Source organism: Prionailurus bengalensis, chromosome E1 (genome assembly GCF_016509475.1).
Source record: "Prionailurus bengalensis isolate Pbe53 chromosome E1, Fcat_Pben_1.1_paternal_pri, whole genome shotgun sequence".
Taxonomy (NCBI): Eukaryota; Metazoa; Chordata; class Mammalia; order Carnivora; family Felidae; genus Prionailurus; species Prionailurus bengalensis.
In genome coordinates, this window is record NC_057347.1 from 23,681,418 (window position 1) to 23,699,194 (window position 17,777).

At 38.0% G+C, this 17,777-nt stretch overlaps 1 protein-coding gene across 5 annotated transcripts in view; it reads right to left on the reverse strand.

Moving 5' to 3' along the window:
* Positions 1–17,777, reverse strand: part of TADA2A (transcriptional adaptor 2A) — a 53,134-nt gene that overhangs the window by 24,448 nt on the left and 10,909 nt on the right. For 3 of the 5 annotated variants that reach the window (XM_043583804.1, XM_043583801.1, XM_043583800.1), the window contains exons 3-8: positions 16,149–16,255; positions 15,072–15,131; positions 5,370–5,461; positions 3,493–3,650; positions 2,145–2,233; positions 662–734 (exon numbers count right to left, since the gene is read on the reverse strand). In XM_043583804.1, the coding sequence (XP_043439739.1) occupies positions 662–734; positions 2,145–2,233; positions 3,493–3,650; positions 5,370–5,461; positions 15,072–15,131; positions 16,149–16,255 (579 nt within the window). Of the gene's footprint in view, positions 1–661; positions 735–2,144; positions 2,234–3,492; positions 3,651–5,369; positions 5,462–15,071; positions 15,132–16,148; positions 16,256–17,291; positions 17,405–17,777 lie in introns of all 5 variants that reach the window. The other 2 variants (XM_043583802.1, XM_043583803.1) reach the window with 2 other exon arrangements.

Below are 17,777 nucleotides of genomic sequence, written 5' to 3' on the forward strand. Positions count from 1 at the left end.
AAGAAGATTGGGGATTATTTTAAATACATAGTTCAATGTACATGGAAAGAGGAAAAAAAAGAGATTCAATGAAAGTCTAACCATCACTTTTAAGAGCCCTGTTGGCATTAAGTACTAACATTTTAACAAAAGAATTGACATAAATCCTTAGACTGACTAATCTTAGATGAGAATTCAGAAGTGCTAAAAATTCAACAGTTCTGAGAAACAAGAAATTCCCAATCTTGGCCTAAAAAACCTCAAGGAAATTCCATTCTTTTTCTCTGCTATGGGAAATTTGGGGTAACAAATTTACAGCGAGCATCTAGCACCATCAGTTGCTACTGAAGTCCCAAGGTGTTCACACTGATTCCTTTCCTTCTAAGGGGGCAGTAAGAGCCATTCAACCTCAGTACAGGTTCGCCTCAGTCAAAAGATCACATAGTCCAAGACTGGGAACCAGCTATCATTACATGATACTCTCATCATCATCACAAATGATCTTTTTTATTGAGGTCAAAAAACAACAACAGGATAAATTTAGCAACTTAACCACCAGATTTTGACTCCCATAAGGGCAGGGAACATGTTTTATTCATCCTTATATTCCTAGCACCAACACAACACAGTGTCACCATGTACTTTACAATCAATAAAAATATTTGCTAAAATAAAATGTTACCATGTAAAATGTCCGAGTCATCTTCAACAAAATCGATGTCTCTCAAGTCCCATTCTGCATAATTGTCAAACTCCTGTTTGGGGAAAAAAAATTCCCACCCCAAACCCATCAGCACTGAGTAATGGCTTCACAGTAGCCATGCTTTAGAAGCAAACAGAAAATAAATAAACACTTGTTAAAAAGCACTGAATGGAGGGGCGCCTGGGTGGCTCAGTCGGTTGAGCATCCAACTCTTGATTTCGGCTCAGATCATGATCCCGGGGTTGTGGGATCAAGACCTGCGTTGGGCTCTGTGCTGAGCATGGAGCCTGCTTGGGATTCTCTCTCTCTCTCTCTCTCTCTCTCTCCCTCTACCCCTCTCCCTGCTCATGCTCTCTTTCTAAAATAAAAAATATATATTAAAAAAAAAAAGACTGAATGGAATATGAGGTTGGGATACTACTATAAGAAATAGGAAGTCATGGGAAAAATCTTGAGACTTTCAGGCAGTAGAGACAGCAAAAATATGAGAAAGTTATGAATCCAAGAATAAAGCCAAACCTAGTATACTAAAAATTAAAAGTAGTCTGTTCATAAAATCTAAACTCTGAATGTGTCATCAAGTATTTAGATAAGAAAATTATCTGCATTAATTCATTTACCTTTTTACTACCTTCTGAAGGCTCTATTTATTTGATAATATTACTTACAAAGTTTAATGGGTAGATGTTCATATTCTACTCAATGAGTACAATTTGTAGGAGCAGTATTTATGGGGTAGCTCTACAGTAACAGCTGCCATAAACAAAATACTAACCTGGGTAGGGCTAGCAAAATTATTTGTAGTTTGCTAAACTTTCAAATTATCTCCAGCAGCACTGTAACTGTGGCTCAGATGATAAATCAAGAGACTTATAATTACTTTCACATGGCTTTTAACTCCATGGGTGAACAAGTAACATACAGTTTTTATCTACATTCATCATTCTTTATACACTTGTGAATACAAAACAGAGGTCAGCCCACTGTAGCCTCTGGACCAAATTCAACCCACTGCCTGTTTTTGTAAATAAAACTATATTGGAGTATAGGCATGTTTGTTTGTTTACATATTATTTATGCCACTTTTACACAATAATGGCAAAGTTTAGTTACAAGAGAGACTTTGTGGTCTATCTGGTCCTTAAAAGAAAAAGTGTACCAACCCTTGATCCTGCACAACTTTGAAACCCCCTAAGGGTGGAATGAGAACCAGGAACCCAATACCTATTAAGGAAGGGAGAGCCAACACCCTGCAACCTAAGAAATAGGTTTTTGGTCTGAAGAACTTTTACATTTTACATGTGAACATGTTTACAAATGAGAAAAGGTACTCAAATGGAAGAAAATGTGGCTGCCTAAGGCCCTACAAATTACAGTGCTTCAAAAATCTCTTTTTCAGTGGTATGGAACCTGTAGGGAAGAGATATACGCCTCATGCAAAACAAAAACAAGTTTCTCTTACCTCGATGAAATCTGCTCGAGCTGGCATGTACCCTGCCATGTCCCGAGAAAGCAAGGAGTCAAAGGTAGGTCGGGGAGGGTCATCTGTAGCTGGAAGAATTTAGGTTTTCTTAGTTACTTAATAAAGTATTGGCACGAAAATGTGACACAGAAATAGTCTTCATTTACACTCTGAAATATTTTTGTTTGGAGAAAAACAGTGTCTGAGAGAATAAATAAAATTCAAAAGATTTTTATAAATGGAAAAGTGAGAAAGATAAAGTATAATGGAAACAGACTGATTCCTTAAAAAGGAAACTAAGACTTAGGGAATTCTCTAAATAAAATGGGGAAATTCCCTCTGATTTGTACTTGCTTAACATAAGAGAAAACCAAGGATCTTTTCTTTTATATTATAGAACAAAAGTTATTTATCCTGTCTGCTTCAGCTCCCTTACCCTTCAAGAACAATTTCAATTTACAAATCTCACCCAACTGAGAAGCAAAAAAACCCCACAGGATTTGGAATTTAGTTGGAGTTGGGTCCCAGTTCTATCTGCTAGTCCCATGAGGCACAAATTTAACCTTTCTGAATCTCAGTTTCCTCATGTATAAAACAAAAGCACTTGCTCTGCTATCTCACTGGGTTCCTATGAGGAACAAATGATCTAATGGATTTGAGAACAAAATGCTAACATCCAAAGTGTTTTCCAAATAGGTATCATCAGGCTTTGAGTCAGTCAGCTATGAAACCATTTCTAGAGTATGAGGAAAGGGGTGGGGGGTCATGGTGGTGGTGAAGAAACATTCAGATCTTGTTACTTGTGCTCTGGGAGCCATTTAGGAAGGATGTCCATTTATAATTCAACACAGGTTTAGTTATGTTTTGTTAGAAGACCCATGAGTCCCTTAGCCACATGAGATTTTTTTTTTTTTTTCTTAATTAGCTATTACTACCACAACTAAATGAAGTAAATAACACATTGCTTTTTGGACTTAACACTGGGATGATTAATAATGAGTTCAATACTGGACTCTCCTAAGTAACTAATATCTATAATCATAAACCCTCCAAAGCTTGGAAGATTGGTTCATTTTGGACATCTCATCTCCAAGAAGCATTAATGTTGACTGACATATTCACAACCCTCAGAGTGGGTGGGACACCACTGCAGATCTGGGCACCATGATTTCCAGTATAGAATTCCAATCCCTCCTTAGCCCATTATAGCCCTGACTCTTAGTAACTGCCATGCCAACTCCTCCCATCTTCCATAAGCTCTTTACTTGCCCAAACCACTATTTATCTGCTACTGGAACAGGGCCCAAGGTGAGCTAAGTATCTCTTACCGATACCGGGAGGCACTTACACAGAAACGGAATGGCTGTATCAGCAGTTTTTGCCTCCTCTGCTTGCTTCAGGTTCAGGAGGGTAGATGCAAACAGAGGGTTATTGATGAAATGCTTCATATAGTGTTTTTCACACTCTTCCTTGGTCTTGGTGCACATCTGATTGGCTACATCCTGCCTACAGGATTGTGAGAAAAAGAGAGGTTTGTTCTTTCCAAATTTTAAGTCCCATCTACATAACGTCTGGAATTTGATACCTCCAAACCAACATCATGGAGATATCAGCAGAACAATGAAAGAAATATAAGCCCAATTTTGGTGTAAACTGACATGCTAAATCTTGCTATTCCAAGATACAGAAACAATATCCAAAAAACCCTTTCCTTTCTACCAAAAAAAGGAAGATCACTAGAAAATCTGTAGATTTCCATGTGAGCTAGGCCTCAGGAAAAGAATTGCTATCATAAGCCACTTTAGAACATTCATAATGTACATAAGTATAGTTTCATATTTGCATAATGTTTTATATTTTACAAAACACTTCACATCAACAAACATTTCTTTACTAGAGTGCTTACGATAGGCCAAGCACTAAGCTAGAAACACTCACAACATAAGTTAATCCTTGCATTATCCATGTAGTGTTGAGTACTTCCTATCATCTCACTTTCACAGAGAAAAAATTAGGCCCAAAGAGATTAAAAAACTTGCTCAAGAAAATTAAACACATAAATGCACAAAACCAGAATCTATGCACAAAACCAGAATGCTGACTCCTATGCTCAGATGATGGAGAGGTAGAGGTAAAAGCTCTCCAGTTCCCTCTCAACCCCTTTCTTCTCCAGCACTTAACTTGTCTTTTTCCTATGCTCTGCTTTGTGTACTCCAATCATCTGTATGTATATTTTGATTTTCCTCCTGGACTATAAGCTTCTTGAGGACAGGATACATGTCATAATTTTTAGCTCTACCACCTTCACCACCAGGCTTTGTGTCTTACCCACAGTTGACAGAGAAACAATAGAAATTATTCATGAGAAATTATCTTAACTCCCTAAGCTTCAGATTATTTGTGAACAAAATGAAGTTTTGTTTGGAAGTTAGTTGGAGTTGGGTCCCAGTTCTATCTGCTAGTCCCATGAGGCACAAATTTAACCTTTCTGAATCTCAGTTTCCTCATGTATAAAACAAAAGCACTTGCTCTATCTCATTGGGTTCCTATGAGGAACAAATGATCTAATGGATTTGAGAACAAAATGCTAACATCCAAAGTGTTTTCCAAATAGATATCATCAGGCTTTGAGTCAGTCAGTGTTATCTACTTCACAAAATGAAATCATCAGTGTGAAAATATTCCCAAAAGGTAAAAATGCAAGTGATAATATTATTAGGTCGCACTGCCTCCTAGGGCAACACCAATTAGGGCTATTCACTTCTACTAGGCTTGGACTGACGTAGGTATTTGCAAGCTAAAAACAGGGAATGTGAATAAGAAGTCTCCCAAACTCAAGTCTCAAGTAAACTATGGCCATCTACCTAAAGTCTGACTCACTTAAATGATAAGGATATCTAGAGTCAAGAAAAATTCATAAAATTAGAAAGGAGAAGTAACTAATGTGTCTCAACTTCCGTACTATTCAGAGAGAAATAACCAACCTTCCCCCTGTTGATATAAACCAAAGTGGCCTTTTAGAACTGCCTAGTTATGGACAACTAAACACACCATGTCCCTGTGAGGCATTTCAGAGTGGATGATAACTTATCTCTAAGTCATGAATCAATAGGAAAGTAACATACGGCTCCCAAACTCCTCTTTCTAAGACTCCTCCCTTTACCCTTCAACAGCACCTTCTTGGAGCCCACTAGGGCAGGACAATCCTTAATACCAAGCTCTTACCAATTTCCAAAGCCACAGTCCATCACAGCTTCTAAAAGGGCCATTTCTTCTTGAGCAGTCCAGCTGGGGTCAAGAACAGGAAAATCTGAGGTCTAAGGAGGAAAAAATTTTGCCTAAGAACAGATATAGAAAGGGAACACAGCAAACTGAAATGTAATGCTAATTCATACTCAAATGACTGTCATTCTCATGGTTTTGAGAGGTTCCTAAAGTACATTCTTCTTCTTTTTTTTATATGTTTATTTATTTTCAGAGAGAGAGAGGAGAGAGAGAGAGAGAGAGACCACGAGCAGGGGAGGGATAGAGAGGAGAGAGAGAATCCCAAGCAGGCACTAAGAGCTGTCAGTGCAGAGCCTGACGCAGGGCTTGAACTCATGAATTGGGGCTCGAACTCACAAGTTGTGAGATCATGACCTGAGTGGAAATCAAGAGTTAGCTGCTTAATCTACTGAGCTACCCAGGTGTCCCCTGAAGTACAATCTTATGAGTTGTCCATCTCCCTCACCTCTATTTCCACCATTTGCTAAAAAGTTTCCAAGAAATATTATCACTCATAAATGCCATGTAACTCATGTAGAGATATATATTTTTTAAACTTAGCACAAAGGTAAAGATAAATATTATACTATGCACCCACTTAGCTACGAAAGAGGGCAACACAAATATGTACGTATTTATATTTTTCTTATAATGGAAGAATAAACCTTACATTAAAAAAATGGTTACCTATGGCAAAAGGAGGGAGAAAACAAGGTGAAAAGGACAAGGATAGAAGCTAAACCTCTCTGAATATTCCTTATTTTGAGATCTGACTGAAATATATACATTGGATGCTCATTACTAAATTTAAAATCCTAAGAATCAGTGGCACCTGGGTGGCTCAGTCGGTAAGCGTCCGACTCAGCTCAGGTCACGATCTCGCGGTTTGTGAGTTCAAGCTCCACGTTGGGATCTGCGCTGACAGCTCGGAGCCTGGAGCCTGAATCAGATTCTGTGTCTCCCTCTCTCTCTGCTCCTCCCCCACTCACACTCTGTCTCTCTCTCAAAAATAAATAAACATTAAAAATAAATAAAATAAAATCCTAAGAATCAAAAGCAAAATGTAACAAAGAAACCTATGAATTAATTTCAAGGCATAATCAAAGAAAGAAACTATCCCAAATAACTTTAAAACAGTGATTTCATTATACATCTCTAGTAGAATACACCTTAAAAGTAAAAAGAACTGCCAAAAAAAAATCTTGCGGCACCTGGGTGGCTTAGTTGGCTGACTATTTCGGCTCAGGTCATGATCTCACGGTATAAGATTCAGCCCTGTGTTGGGCTGGGTGCTGGGAGGGAAATGGCTTAAGATTCTCTCTCTCTGCCTCTCCCCCACTCACATGAGCACTCCCACACACTTTCTCTCTTTCTCAAAAAAAAAAAAAAAAAAACTGCAATAGCATTGGTCTAGTTTTTCTGAGATTATTGTACGCGGATGTGTTACGGGATAAAGCAAAGCAATTAAGTAATTGTGCTGTGGGTTAAAAGGATGTAAGATCTATGAGATTATGTAAAAACCTTATAATCTTATATTTGAATTGAAAGTTTTAGTATCAACTTACGATATATTTTGTCTCAAAAGAATAGCTTCCTAACACTGTTCAATGAAAAAATCCAGAAACAATGACCAACCCAGTAGCAACGAACACCTCTAATGCACAGTATGCAGCCACTAAATACTATTCCCACGAAAGGAAACAGGATTCTTTAAAGAAAGACCTGGTTCTAAGTTAGAAAATGTACCAGATGAGATCAGAATATTTTTTTTTTTTTTCAACGTTTATTTATTTTTGGGACAGAGAGAGACAGAGCATGAACGGGGGAGGGGCAGAGAGAGAGGGAGACACAGTATCGGAAACAGGCTCCAGGCTCTGAGCCATCAGCCCAGAGCCCGACGCGGGGCTCGAACTCCCGGACCGCGAGATCGTGACCTGGCTGAAGTCGGACGCTTAACCGACTGCGCCACCCAGGCGCCCCGAGATCAGAATATTTTGTCATAATGAACAGCAAAGACACTCAAAGACTACAAGAGTCATGTCAAAAAGATTTGCAGGCCAACTTATAGATGCTCCCATTAACCATTTCGAGCATCAATAAGGATAATAACTGCAAAGGAATGAAACACATCAACTCTTCTAAATATCTAGAAGATGCCAGGGAATCAACTCATACTTTCAAACCTAGAACACAAAGGGAAATAATGTTATTTATCCTGCCTTTCTTGTACAAACTTTACCTCAGGGTAACCACATAATGATGAGGTGTTTCTTTTTACAGAATTGTTTTATCTCATAAATTAAGAGTGCTAGGATTAAAAAGATAACTATTTTGCAATCCCTAATGAACAGATCTACACAATGATCATAAATAAACCTGATGTAGCCGCTATATGTAACTACCAATTTATAGGAAACACAGAACACAGAAAAATATGTTAATCAGCAAAATCCAAACTGTACTAATATCTGTAAGACAAAGAACTCACATTTTTAAAAAAATCAAATAAACCAAAAGAAACAAGAGAAAGAGTGAGGGTAAGGGAGAGGGAGAGGGAGCACCCACAGAATAGAAAACAGGTAAGAGGGGCGCCTGGGTGGCTCAGTGGGATAAGTGGCTGACTTCAGTTCAGGTCATGTTCTCTCAGTTCGTGAGTTTGAGCCTTGCATTGGGTTCTGTGCTGACAGCTCAGAGCCTGGAGCCTGCTTCGGATTCTGTGTCTCCCTCTCTCTCTGCCTCTCCCCCACTTGTGCTCTCTCTCTTTCTCTCAAAAGTGAATAAACACTAAAAAAGAAAAAGAACATGTAAGAAACAACCAATTGGAATGTATGGACCTCATTTATAATCCAATGAAAACACACTGCAAAAGTTAAAAACATGTATGATACCACTACACACTCACAAAACCCACTAAAAAAGCTAAAAGTTGGCAAGCATGTCGGTCGAACAATCAGAATTCTCATTCACTGCTAGCAGAGGTATAAAACACTACAACTACTCAAGAAACTTTCTGACAGTTTCTTAAAAAGTTAAAAATGTACAATCATTTATTCTATGACCCACAAATTCCAGTCTTAAGCATTTATCCAAGAAAGACAAAAATATATGCACAGAAAGCCTTATACAAGAATGTTCATCATCTGCAACTACATGGATGGAACTGGAGGGTATTATGCTAAGTGAAATTAGTCAGAGAAAGACAAAAATCATATGACTTCACTCATATGAGGACTTTAAGAGACAAAACAGATGAACATAAGGGAAGGGAAACAAAAATAATATAAAAATAGGGAGGGGGACAACACATAAGAGACTGTTAAATATGGAGAACAAAACAGAGGGCTACTGGAGGGGGTGTGGGAGGGGGGATGGGCTAAATGGGTAAGGGACATTAAGGAATCTACTCCTGAAATCATTGTTACACTATATGCTAACTAATTTGGATGTAAATTTAAAAGAAAAAAAAAAAAAAAAAAAGAATGTCAATAACAGCTTTATTCATAAAAGCCCCAAACTAGGCAAAGCCCAGGTAACCATCAACAGTGTCATATTCATAACAGTGTCATATTCATGGAATATTATTCAGTAATAAAAAGGAATGAACTACTATACACAATATGAACAAATCTCAAAAATATGCTGAAGGAAACCAGAAACAAGAGTACATACAATATGAATCCACTTATATGCAGTTCTAGAATATGCATAACTGATCTATGGTGATAAAAACCAGAACAGTAATTATTTCAGGGGCAGAGAAGGGAACAGAGATATTTTTAAAAAGCTTTTATGACATGACTAGAAAACATGAAAAGTGATTGAATTACTTTTAAATTTTAGAGAGATCTAGTAAAACATTTATAGATGAACTGGTATGAAATCTGAGGGATCTGCTTCAAAATAATCTGGAAAAGTGGGAGTTTAGATGAAACAACATAGGCTATGAGTTGACAGTTTAAGAGGTAGTTAACAATCACATCCTGGTGCAGTCCCTTCTCACTTAATATGGGCTGGACCTGTGACTTGCTCAAGGCCTGGCCACTTCCATTTTTGTGGTCTTGGGAGCCCTGAACCACCATGTAAGAAACCTAGCTTCCTTGCTGGAAAGACCAGGTGTATAGGCCACATGGGGAGGAAGAAGCCCCAAGGCTACCTGATGAAGTAATAGTTAAGATGTCCCAGATGACTCCTAACCAAGCCATTCTGAGGTGCCAGCAGTGGTGTGAAAAAAGCCCCGTGGACTTCCAGCCTCAAACACATCATGTGGAACTGAAAGCCACCCTCACTGTGCCCAATCTGAATTCCTGACTCTTAGTTATTTTACACCACAAAGTTTTGAAATAACTATTCGGTAGCAACAGATAACTGAAACATATTCTATTTTAGTATACACATAAAATTTTCTATAAGTTTTTTTAAAAAGGTGACACAAGAGATCTTCAGATTTCATAGGCATTCAGAAATTGTTGTACCTTTTGCTGATGACCAAAAAAAAAATTTCTGTGATTTGTGAAATTACACTGCTATAAGCAATATGTTTTTATCTGAGCATATACTATGAATATGCCCAGCACATGAGGTACCAGAAGATCCAAAAGAGAAGCCTAAATCATACATTCAGAGTCTATGTCTATATTCATAATAATCAATCTGGCAAGTAACATAATAAATACATATGACAATTCATGGTTGAAGAGCCTATGTTATTTCTAAAACAGTATTTAGAATATTAATTAGCCCTCACGAGCTTTACTGTGAGAAAAGACTTTCTATACCAAATAAATAAATAGGCATAAGATAGTTTTCTTAAAGTTGAATCAGTGTTATTCAAATCCTGAACCCAATCTCAGCCTTACTAACCAGAATCTCTAAGAGCAGGGCATAGGAATCTATAATTTGAAGAAGCTCCCAGGTGATTCTTAGGCACCAAAGTTTAAGATCACTGGTATAAAGGGTGTGGCAGAAGGAGGTGCCTTGACTTATTCAAGGTTCTAAGAATTATAAGACAAAAATAGGCATAGAACTCAGAAATCTTGATTAATGCACCACCTACCACAGCATGAGTAACTTCCAAAAATACAGCACTGTGAGATGACAAAAGTACTAAAAAAACATTTAAAGTTTTCTGTGGTTTCAAATGAAAAAAAAAGGAAAAAATCAGGTTTTTAGTGGCTTCATGTGTAGAAAGCCAAAATTTGGTCATCAATCCTACAGAAGGAAAGATTCTTCTTTTCCTTATCTGGGAATAGATAAGACTGCAGGAAAAAAGGGAGTATTAGGAACCTCCAAAAACTCCCCAAAGGGCAGAATTCTGAAATGTGTTTGTATGGGTGTTGAATAAGTGAGAAAAGGATGATGTAATCAGAAGAATTAATTGGACTTAGAGTGAAATTTAGTGCTTTCAGCATTATGCAGAAGGCAAGGTGCCCAGAACAGCTAGAGAGAGCTCATGGTCACTTTTCCTACAGTGGATAACCATCAATCTACCCTGCCTACACTAAATTATCTTTTAAGGAATTGTTTTCACAATTCAAATGAATAAATCTGTTTCGGTTCCAGGCATTTTGGTGTGAATATGAGAAAAATAAACCACCTTTCTAAAGATCTGATGTGTTAGTGAAACAAACTCAAAGTCATAGATAGCTTGACCATATTTTCCCAACCCTTCATTTATTTTGCAATGACAAAAGAGGAAAAAATTTTCATATGAGAAGATGTTTCACATCATATCTTATCAGAGAAATGTCACATCAATTAAAAGAGATGCCACTATATGCCTATTAGAATGGCCAAAATGCATAACAATGACTGGTATGAAATGCAGGCAAAGATGTGGAGCAACAGGAACTCTCATTGTTGCTGGTGGGGATGCAAAATGATACTGACACTTCAGAAGACAAGTTTGGCGGTTTTCTTACAAAACTAAACATACTCATACATGTGATCCAGCAATTGCATTCCTTTGTATTTACTCAAAGGAGTTGAAAACTTATGTACACACAAAAACTTGTACATGAATATTCATAACAGCTTTATTCACAATTGCCAAAACTTGGAAGCAACCAAGATGTCCTTCAGTAGGTGGATGGATAACCTGTGGTATATCCAGACAATGCAGTATTATTTAAAAAATTTTTTTAACGTTTATTTATTTTTGAGAGAGACAGAATGCGAGTGGGTTAGGGCAGAGAGAGGGAGACACAGAATCTGAAGCAGGCTCCAGGCTCTGAGCTGTCAGCACAGATCCCGACGCAGGGCTCGAGAACTCACGAGCTGTGAGATCATGACCTGAGCCAAAGTCAGATGCTCAACCGACTGAGCCACCCAGGAGTCCCTGACAATGCAGTATTATTTAGTGCTAAAAACAAAAACAAATAAACAATCAAGCCTGAAAAGACATGGAGGAAACTCAAACAAGTATTATTATCAAGTGAAAGAAGTCAATTTGAAAGACTATGTACCATAGGATTCCGATTTTAAGACATTCTGGGAAAAGCAACTCAAAAACCATAGAAACTGTAAAAAGATCAGTGGTTGCCAGAGGTGGGGCGTCGGGGGGATGGATGAACAGGCAGGGCACAGAGGATTTTTAAGGCCATGAAACTACTCTGTAAGACATTATAACGGTAGATATGTGACATTATATATTACATTACAGAATGTACAACACCAAGTTGTAATATATACATCACAGAATGTACAACACCAAGAGTGAACTCTGATGTAAACAGGCCATCTGGATAACAATGCAGTGTCAATGTAGGTTCATCAGTTATAATAAATGTACTACTCTGATGGAGGATGTTGTTAATGGGAGAGGCTATGCATGGGTAGGGGCAGAAGTATACGGGAAATCCCTATACTTTCTACTCAATTTTGCTGCAAACCTATAAATGCTCCATGAAACAAAGTCTAATATAAAAAAATTTTATTCCAAATCTTACAATGAGTGGAGAAACTATTTAGAAGACTGAAAGTGTTAAGAGAGAGATAGCTGAAGTCTAGCCAGTTGGTTGCCAAGAACTCTTACTAAGGAGCATTTCTTTAATTAATTATGGACCAGGCTCTGAGTCTCAGCATTGTAGGCCCAGAAACTCATCTTAAACAGGACCCCACAAATAATCAGACTCAGAGATGCTAAAATCAACCCTTTCTAAACTTTTAAGAGACTGAAGTAGATACATTATGGCACTTTGGTAGGCAGAATTCTAAAGATGTGCCCCTTTCCTCCCAAGATTCCCGATCCCTCATTATTCAATCAAATACTAACTAGATACTGCTGATGGGATTATGCTGATGGGATTAAGGCACTAATCAGTTGACCTTAAAATAGGGAGAGCAGCCTGGATAATTCAGGTGGGCCCAATGTAATCACAGGAGCCTTTAAAAGTAAAAGATGGAGGGGCGCCTGGGTGGCTCAGTCGAATAAGTGGGGACTCTTGGTTTTGGCTCATGTCATGGTCTCATGAACTGTGAGCTCTGAATCAAGCCCTGTGTGGTGCTCTGTGCTAACAGCACGGAGCCTGCTTGGGATTCTTTCTCTCTCTCTCTCTCTCCTCTCTGCTCCTCCCCCACTCACACTCTGATCTCTCTAAATAAACATACTTAAAAAAAAAAAAAAAAAGTAGAAGAGGGAGACAAGAGAAGGGCACCTGGCTGGCTTAGTTGGAAGAAGATGAGAGAGACTCTTAATCTCGAGGTTGTAAATTCAAGCCCCTTGTGTGTACAGATTACTTATAATAAATAAATAAAATTTCCTTTAAAAAAAAAAAAGAAGAAGAAGGGAGGCAGGAGAGTTGGAGAAATTCAGCAAAGATAGGCAGGAGAGGTCAGAGGGGCTCTAGGCATTTCATCAATAACCCTCAAGAACTCCTGGCCATTGCTAGCTTCAAATATGGAGGAAGTGAGGCCTCTAGAGGCCTAGAGCAAGCCCGGGCCAACAGCCAATTGAGGGAAGAGAGTAGCATCAGTCCTAAAACCTCAAGGCAGTGAATACTGTCAATAACCTGAGTGAGAATGGAAGCAGATTGGAAGCTGACTGGAAGCAGACTTTCTCCCAATGCATCTAGATAAAAGCCCAGGCTGGCAATACCCTCATTTTGACATTATGGGACCTATAGCAAGCTGGGTGAGCTTAATGGCCTACTGACCTACAGAATTGCAAGATGATAAATTTGTGTTGTCTTAGGCCACTTAATTTCTGATAATATGCTATGGCAGCAATAGAAAACTAATACAAATATCAATGGATTAATCCACAGTGTGAAATTATTACTGTTAAGATGCCTAGCCAGTCTTCTTTCTTGTAAGAAAAAGTCAATGGGAGGGCAAATGTAAGAAAACTACTTGGTGAACTAAGAGTAATGTTCTAATAACTGACAAAACTATCTTGACAAAGATACATATACCTGCCAGGTAGACCATATATTCATTTTTGTTTATTAAAGGGCCCATTCCTCTGACTAGAACTTGGAAGGACACTACCAGCATCTGCCTCTCATTCTTTCTTTAGAGGTGGCAATACAACCAATCAAGTTACTGCCAAGTCTTATTCTGGCCTATAAGCCAGTCTGTCTCTTCAAAGTAATTTTGTGTCTTATACCATTCACTCTATGTTCATTTTATAACTTAACTCTCAGAGGGTAACTAATTTCTCCAATGCAAGAGGAGGGAGTGCCAGACATAAACTTCACTACTGCCCACAGGAACCACATGGTATCATTAGCCAAAACACAGCAACAATACATTCACTACATGTTCATCAGTAAACCTAAAATGCCCTATACCTCTTAAACTTACATCAGTAAAACTCAGTAAGTATTTTTTTTTTCATTTTTAAATTTTATTTATTTATTTTGGGGTAAAGTTTGTTTGTTTGCTTGTTTATTTATTTTGAGGTAGAGTTCAAACACGGAAAAGGGCAGAGAGAGAGGAGAGAGGGAATTCCAAGCAGGCCCTGTGCTGTTAGTGCAGACCCTGACTCAGGGTTCAAACCCATAAACTGTGAGATCATGACCTGAGCTAAAACCAAGAGTCAGACGTTTAACTGACTGAACCACCCAGATGCCCCTACTTTTTTTTTTTTTATAATCTTTAAAACTATTTAACATAAACTCTACCTTCAACATGGGGCTCGAACTCACAACACCAAGATCAAGAGTCATGCTCTACTAACTTAGCCAGCCAGGTGTCCCTCAATAAGTACTCTTAAATTCTTTTTAAATTTGAAACAAAAATCTGAGTATATAAAATGATTTTTTGACTTAAATGCCTTAGTAGATCCATAAGACCCTAAAACACTTACTGGCGGGGAGGGTGCCTGGGTGGCTCAGTCAGTTAAGCCTTCGACTTTTCATTTTGGCTCATATCATGATCTTGCGGTTCACTGGATAGAGCCCCCTGTCAAGCTCTGTGTTAACAGTGTGGAGGCTGCTTGGGATTCTCTCTCTCTGCCCCTCCCTCCCACATGCGCACACACACACACTCTCTCTCTTTCAAAATAAGTAACTTAAAAAAAAAAAAAAACACTCACTGGGAAATGATTACCTAATTCGGAAGAAGAGGAAAGAAAAGGCAAGGAGATACTTGAAGATGAAGAAAAAAAGACATTCTCAGTACAATACTTGACAAATGAATGGAAATTCCCTGCAACTTCATCATTACCATTATTTCATAAGTATGATCACTTTGATGTTTCTTGTACTCAAATCCTCGAGTGAAACACTGCAAAAGAAAGGAAAATTAAGTTACCAAAAAACTACTTTTTGAAATGCTTTCTTACAGGGTAGAAGATGGTTTGGGGGTACTCTACTCTTGTGATGAGTTTTTAAGAATTCATTCAATTTTGTCTACAGCCACAAGAGGATGGCTACGTTCATGACCATAGCTCTTCAGTGGCCCTCACAATCTGGGGGAAAAAAACCAGACTTTTTCCTAAGACATCTTCTCTTTTGATTACAGCATAAGCCCTGGAATCAGATGGACTAAATTTGAATCCTGGCTCCATACTTAAAGTATTTAGGCAACTCTGAGACATGTATTTTTTTTATATTTTAAAACTGTGAAATGAGGATTCATCTTGTAATAAAAAGTATATTACAACTTCCACCAGCCATTTAACATTTCTAAAACTGGGATGCTTCATATAATCAACAGTGTCCTGGGTCCAATAAAATATGTATTTGCTGTGTGACCTTGAGTAAATTACTTAACCTCTCTTTGCCTGAGTTTCCTCTATAAAATGGGGATGCTAATCATACCTACTTCATAGGGTTATAGTGATAAACTAAAGGTTAATTCATATAAATTACTCAAAAGAGTGTCTGACAATAGAGTAAGCACTTATAATTACTATTATTATTATCATCAATTACAGAATGATTATTCCCTTGTTTGTCACCTGCCCAAAGACCACTCTGCAGTAAGACAATAAACAATGTCATAGGTGCCATCAAAAGGAATAATCCTCCAATTCTGTTTCCTGTATCTCAATACTTTAAATCTATTGGCAAAAACAGTTTTGAGCATTAGGTTGATACAGAAATGTGCAATATTCAACAGTTTGTGTCATTCATCTGCTCTATTCCCCAACTTTTCACTGATAAAATATGTAATGAAAGACAAAGTAGAAGGAACTGATTTAAGAAAGTATGATCCTTCTGAATAATCTACAGTGATCTCTGAATTTACTATATCCATAAAATTAAGCCAGGAGAAGCAAGCATGTCCTTAATGAGTTACCTGTAAGCAGAGGAAAAAAGGGGGTGGCCCACATTCAGCACACTTGATGTAAGGCTCCATGAGGTAGGAGGAGCAGCCTCGGCAAGGTGGTTTATCAGAGGGATCATCTAGAACAAAAAGAAAAATATACTAGTTTCAAAACATGATTACCTTAAGTGCCAAGAAGGTGAAAATTTGCAAATAACCATACAGGTGGTGAGCTACACGGAAGACTCCATTTGTCTTGGAAACAAGATGAGCTCATTCTAAGTAAGAAAAAACGAAAATTATGTTCCTTTTTCTTCAGGGCAGCTTTGCTTCCTACAGTAGTATCTACTACTATACATAGCATTTAAGTAGATAAGTAATTTCCCCTGCAGAGAAATTTACAAACACAAGCCGCACCCCCTCCGCCCCCCCCCCCCCCCCCCCCCCCGGTTATTTCTGCAAGGGAGAAAATGTCACATACCTATACAACACATAGGTATTCTTAGGTAAAACAAATCTGACAAAATGTTAATGATTGTTAAATGTAGGTAGCAGCCAACAAGTAATCACTGTAGTGTTCTTTCAACTTTTCCTTAAGTTTGCAAATTTTCATAATGAAAGTTGGAGGGAAAAACTTTAAATGTATGTCTTGAGGGCTTGAGGGGTGCCTGGGACGCTCAGTCGGTTGAGTGTCCAACTCTTCATTTCATCCTGGGTCATGATCTCAAGGTTCATGAGTTTGAGCCCCACACTGAGCTTGGGATTCTGTCTCTCACTCTCTCTGCCCCTCCCTCTCTCTCTCAAAATGAATGAATAAATGTAACAAACAAATAAATAAATGTCTTGGGATATACAATTTTATATCTGAGTTGAAATTTAAACCCAGGAAAGCTCCCTTCCTTTCTCTCACAGTAGAGAACAAAGCAGACCTTCCTCCATTTCCAATGACCATATCATCTCTGAAATATTAAGGCAAGAAGTACAATCCAAACTCTTTCAAGTGATTTAAAGGCCGATATGTGTGTCCCTGGTTGCTCCAAACTCTGCCCCTCTAGAGTTAGGGCAACTTAGCCAAGTAGTTCTCTATGATCAACAGCAGAAGTCTTAAGAAAATATAGGCTTTGAAGGAAGATGAAAGGATTTAATTTGCTTATAGCCTAGGGCAGGATTTCTCACATTCTGTAATAGCATTTTCCTTCCTAGAGTCCAAGAAACACTCTTCAAGGCACCTTTCCCTCCTTCAAGTGATGATTATTTATTGTTCTTTTCATTTGTTTCTAAATGAAGACCTGGAGGAAAATAACAGGGGAAAGAAACATAATCCTTCTGGCAATAGCTTCAAAATAAATATAGGGAACAGCAACTACCCCACTTCTCCCATTTTAAATTTTGACATGGAACAACAAATATTGTTTTATATTAAGTCAGATGACAATTTTTACCAAATTACCTTCTTCCTCACATTCTTTTATTTTAATGATGTAAGCTTGTTTTTCTTTCTTCAGGAAAAAAAGTCAGTCCTGGACCCAAGTAAAAGAGCTTTTAAACCTTTACATCAAGAAGTAATTTTTTATTTTTTTATAGAGAGAGACCACTTGTGAGCAGGAGAGAGGTACAAAGGGAGAGAGAGAATCTTAAACTGGCTCCACACTTAGTGGAGAG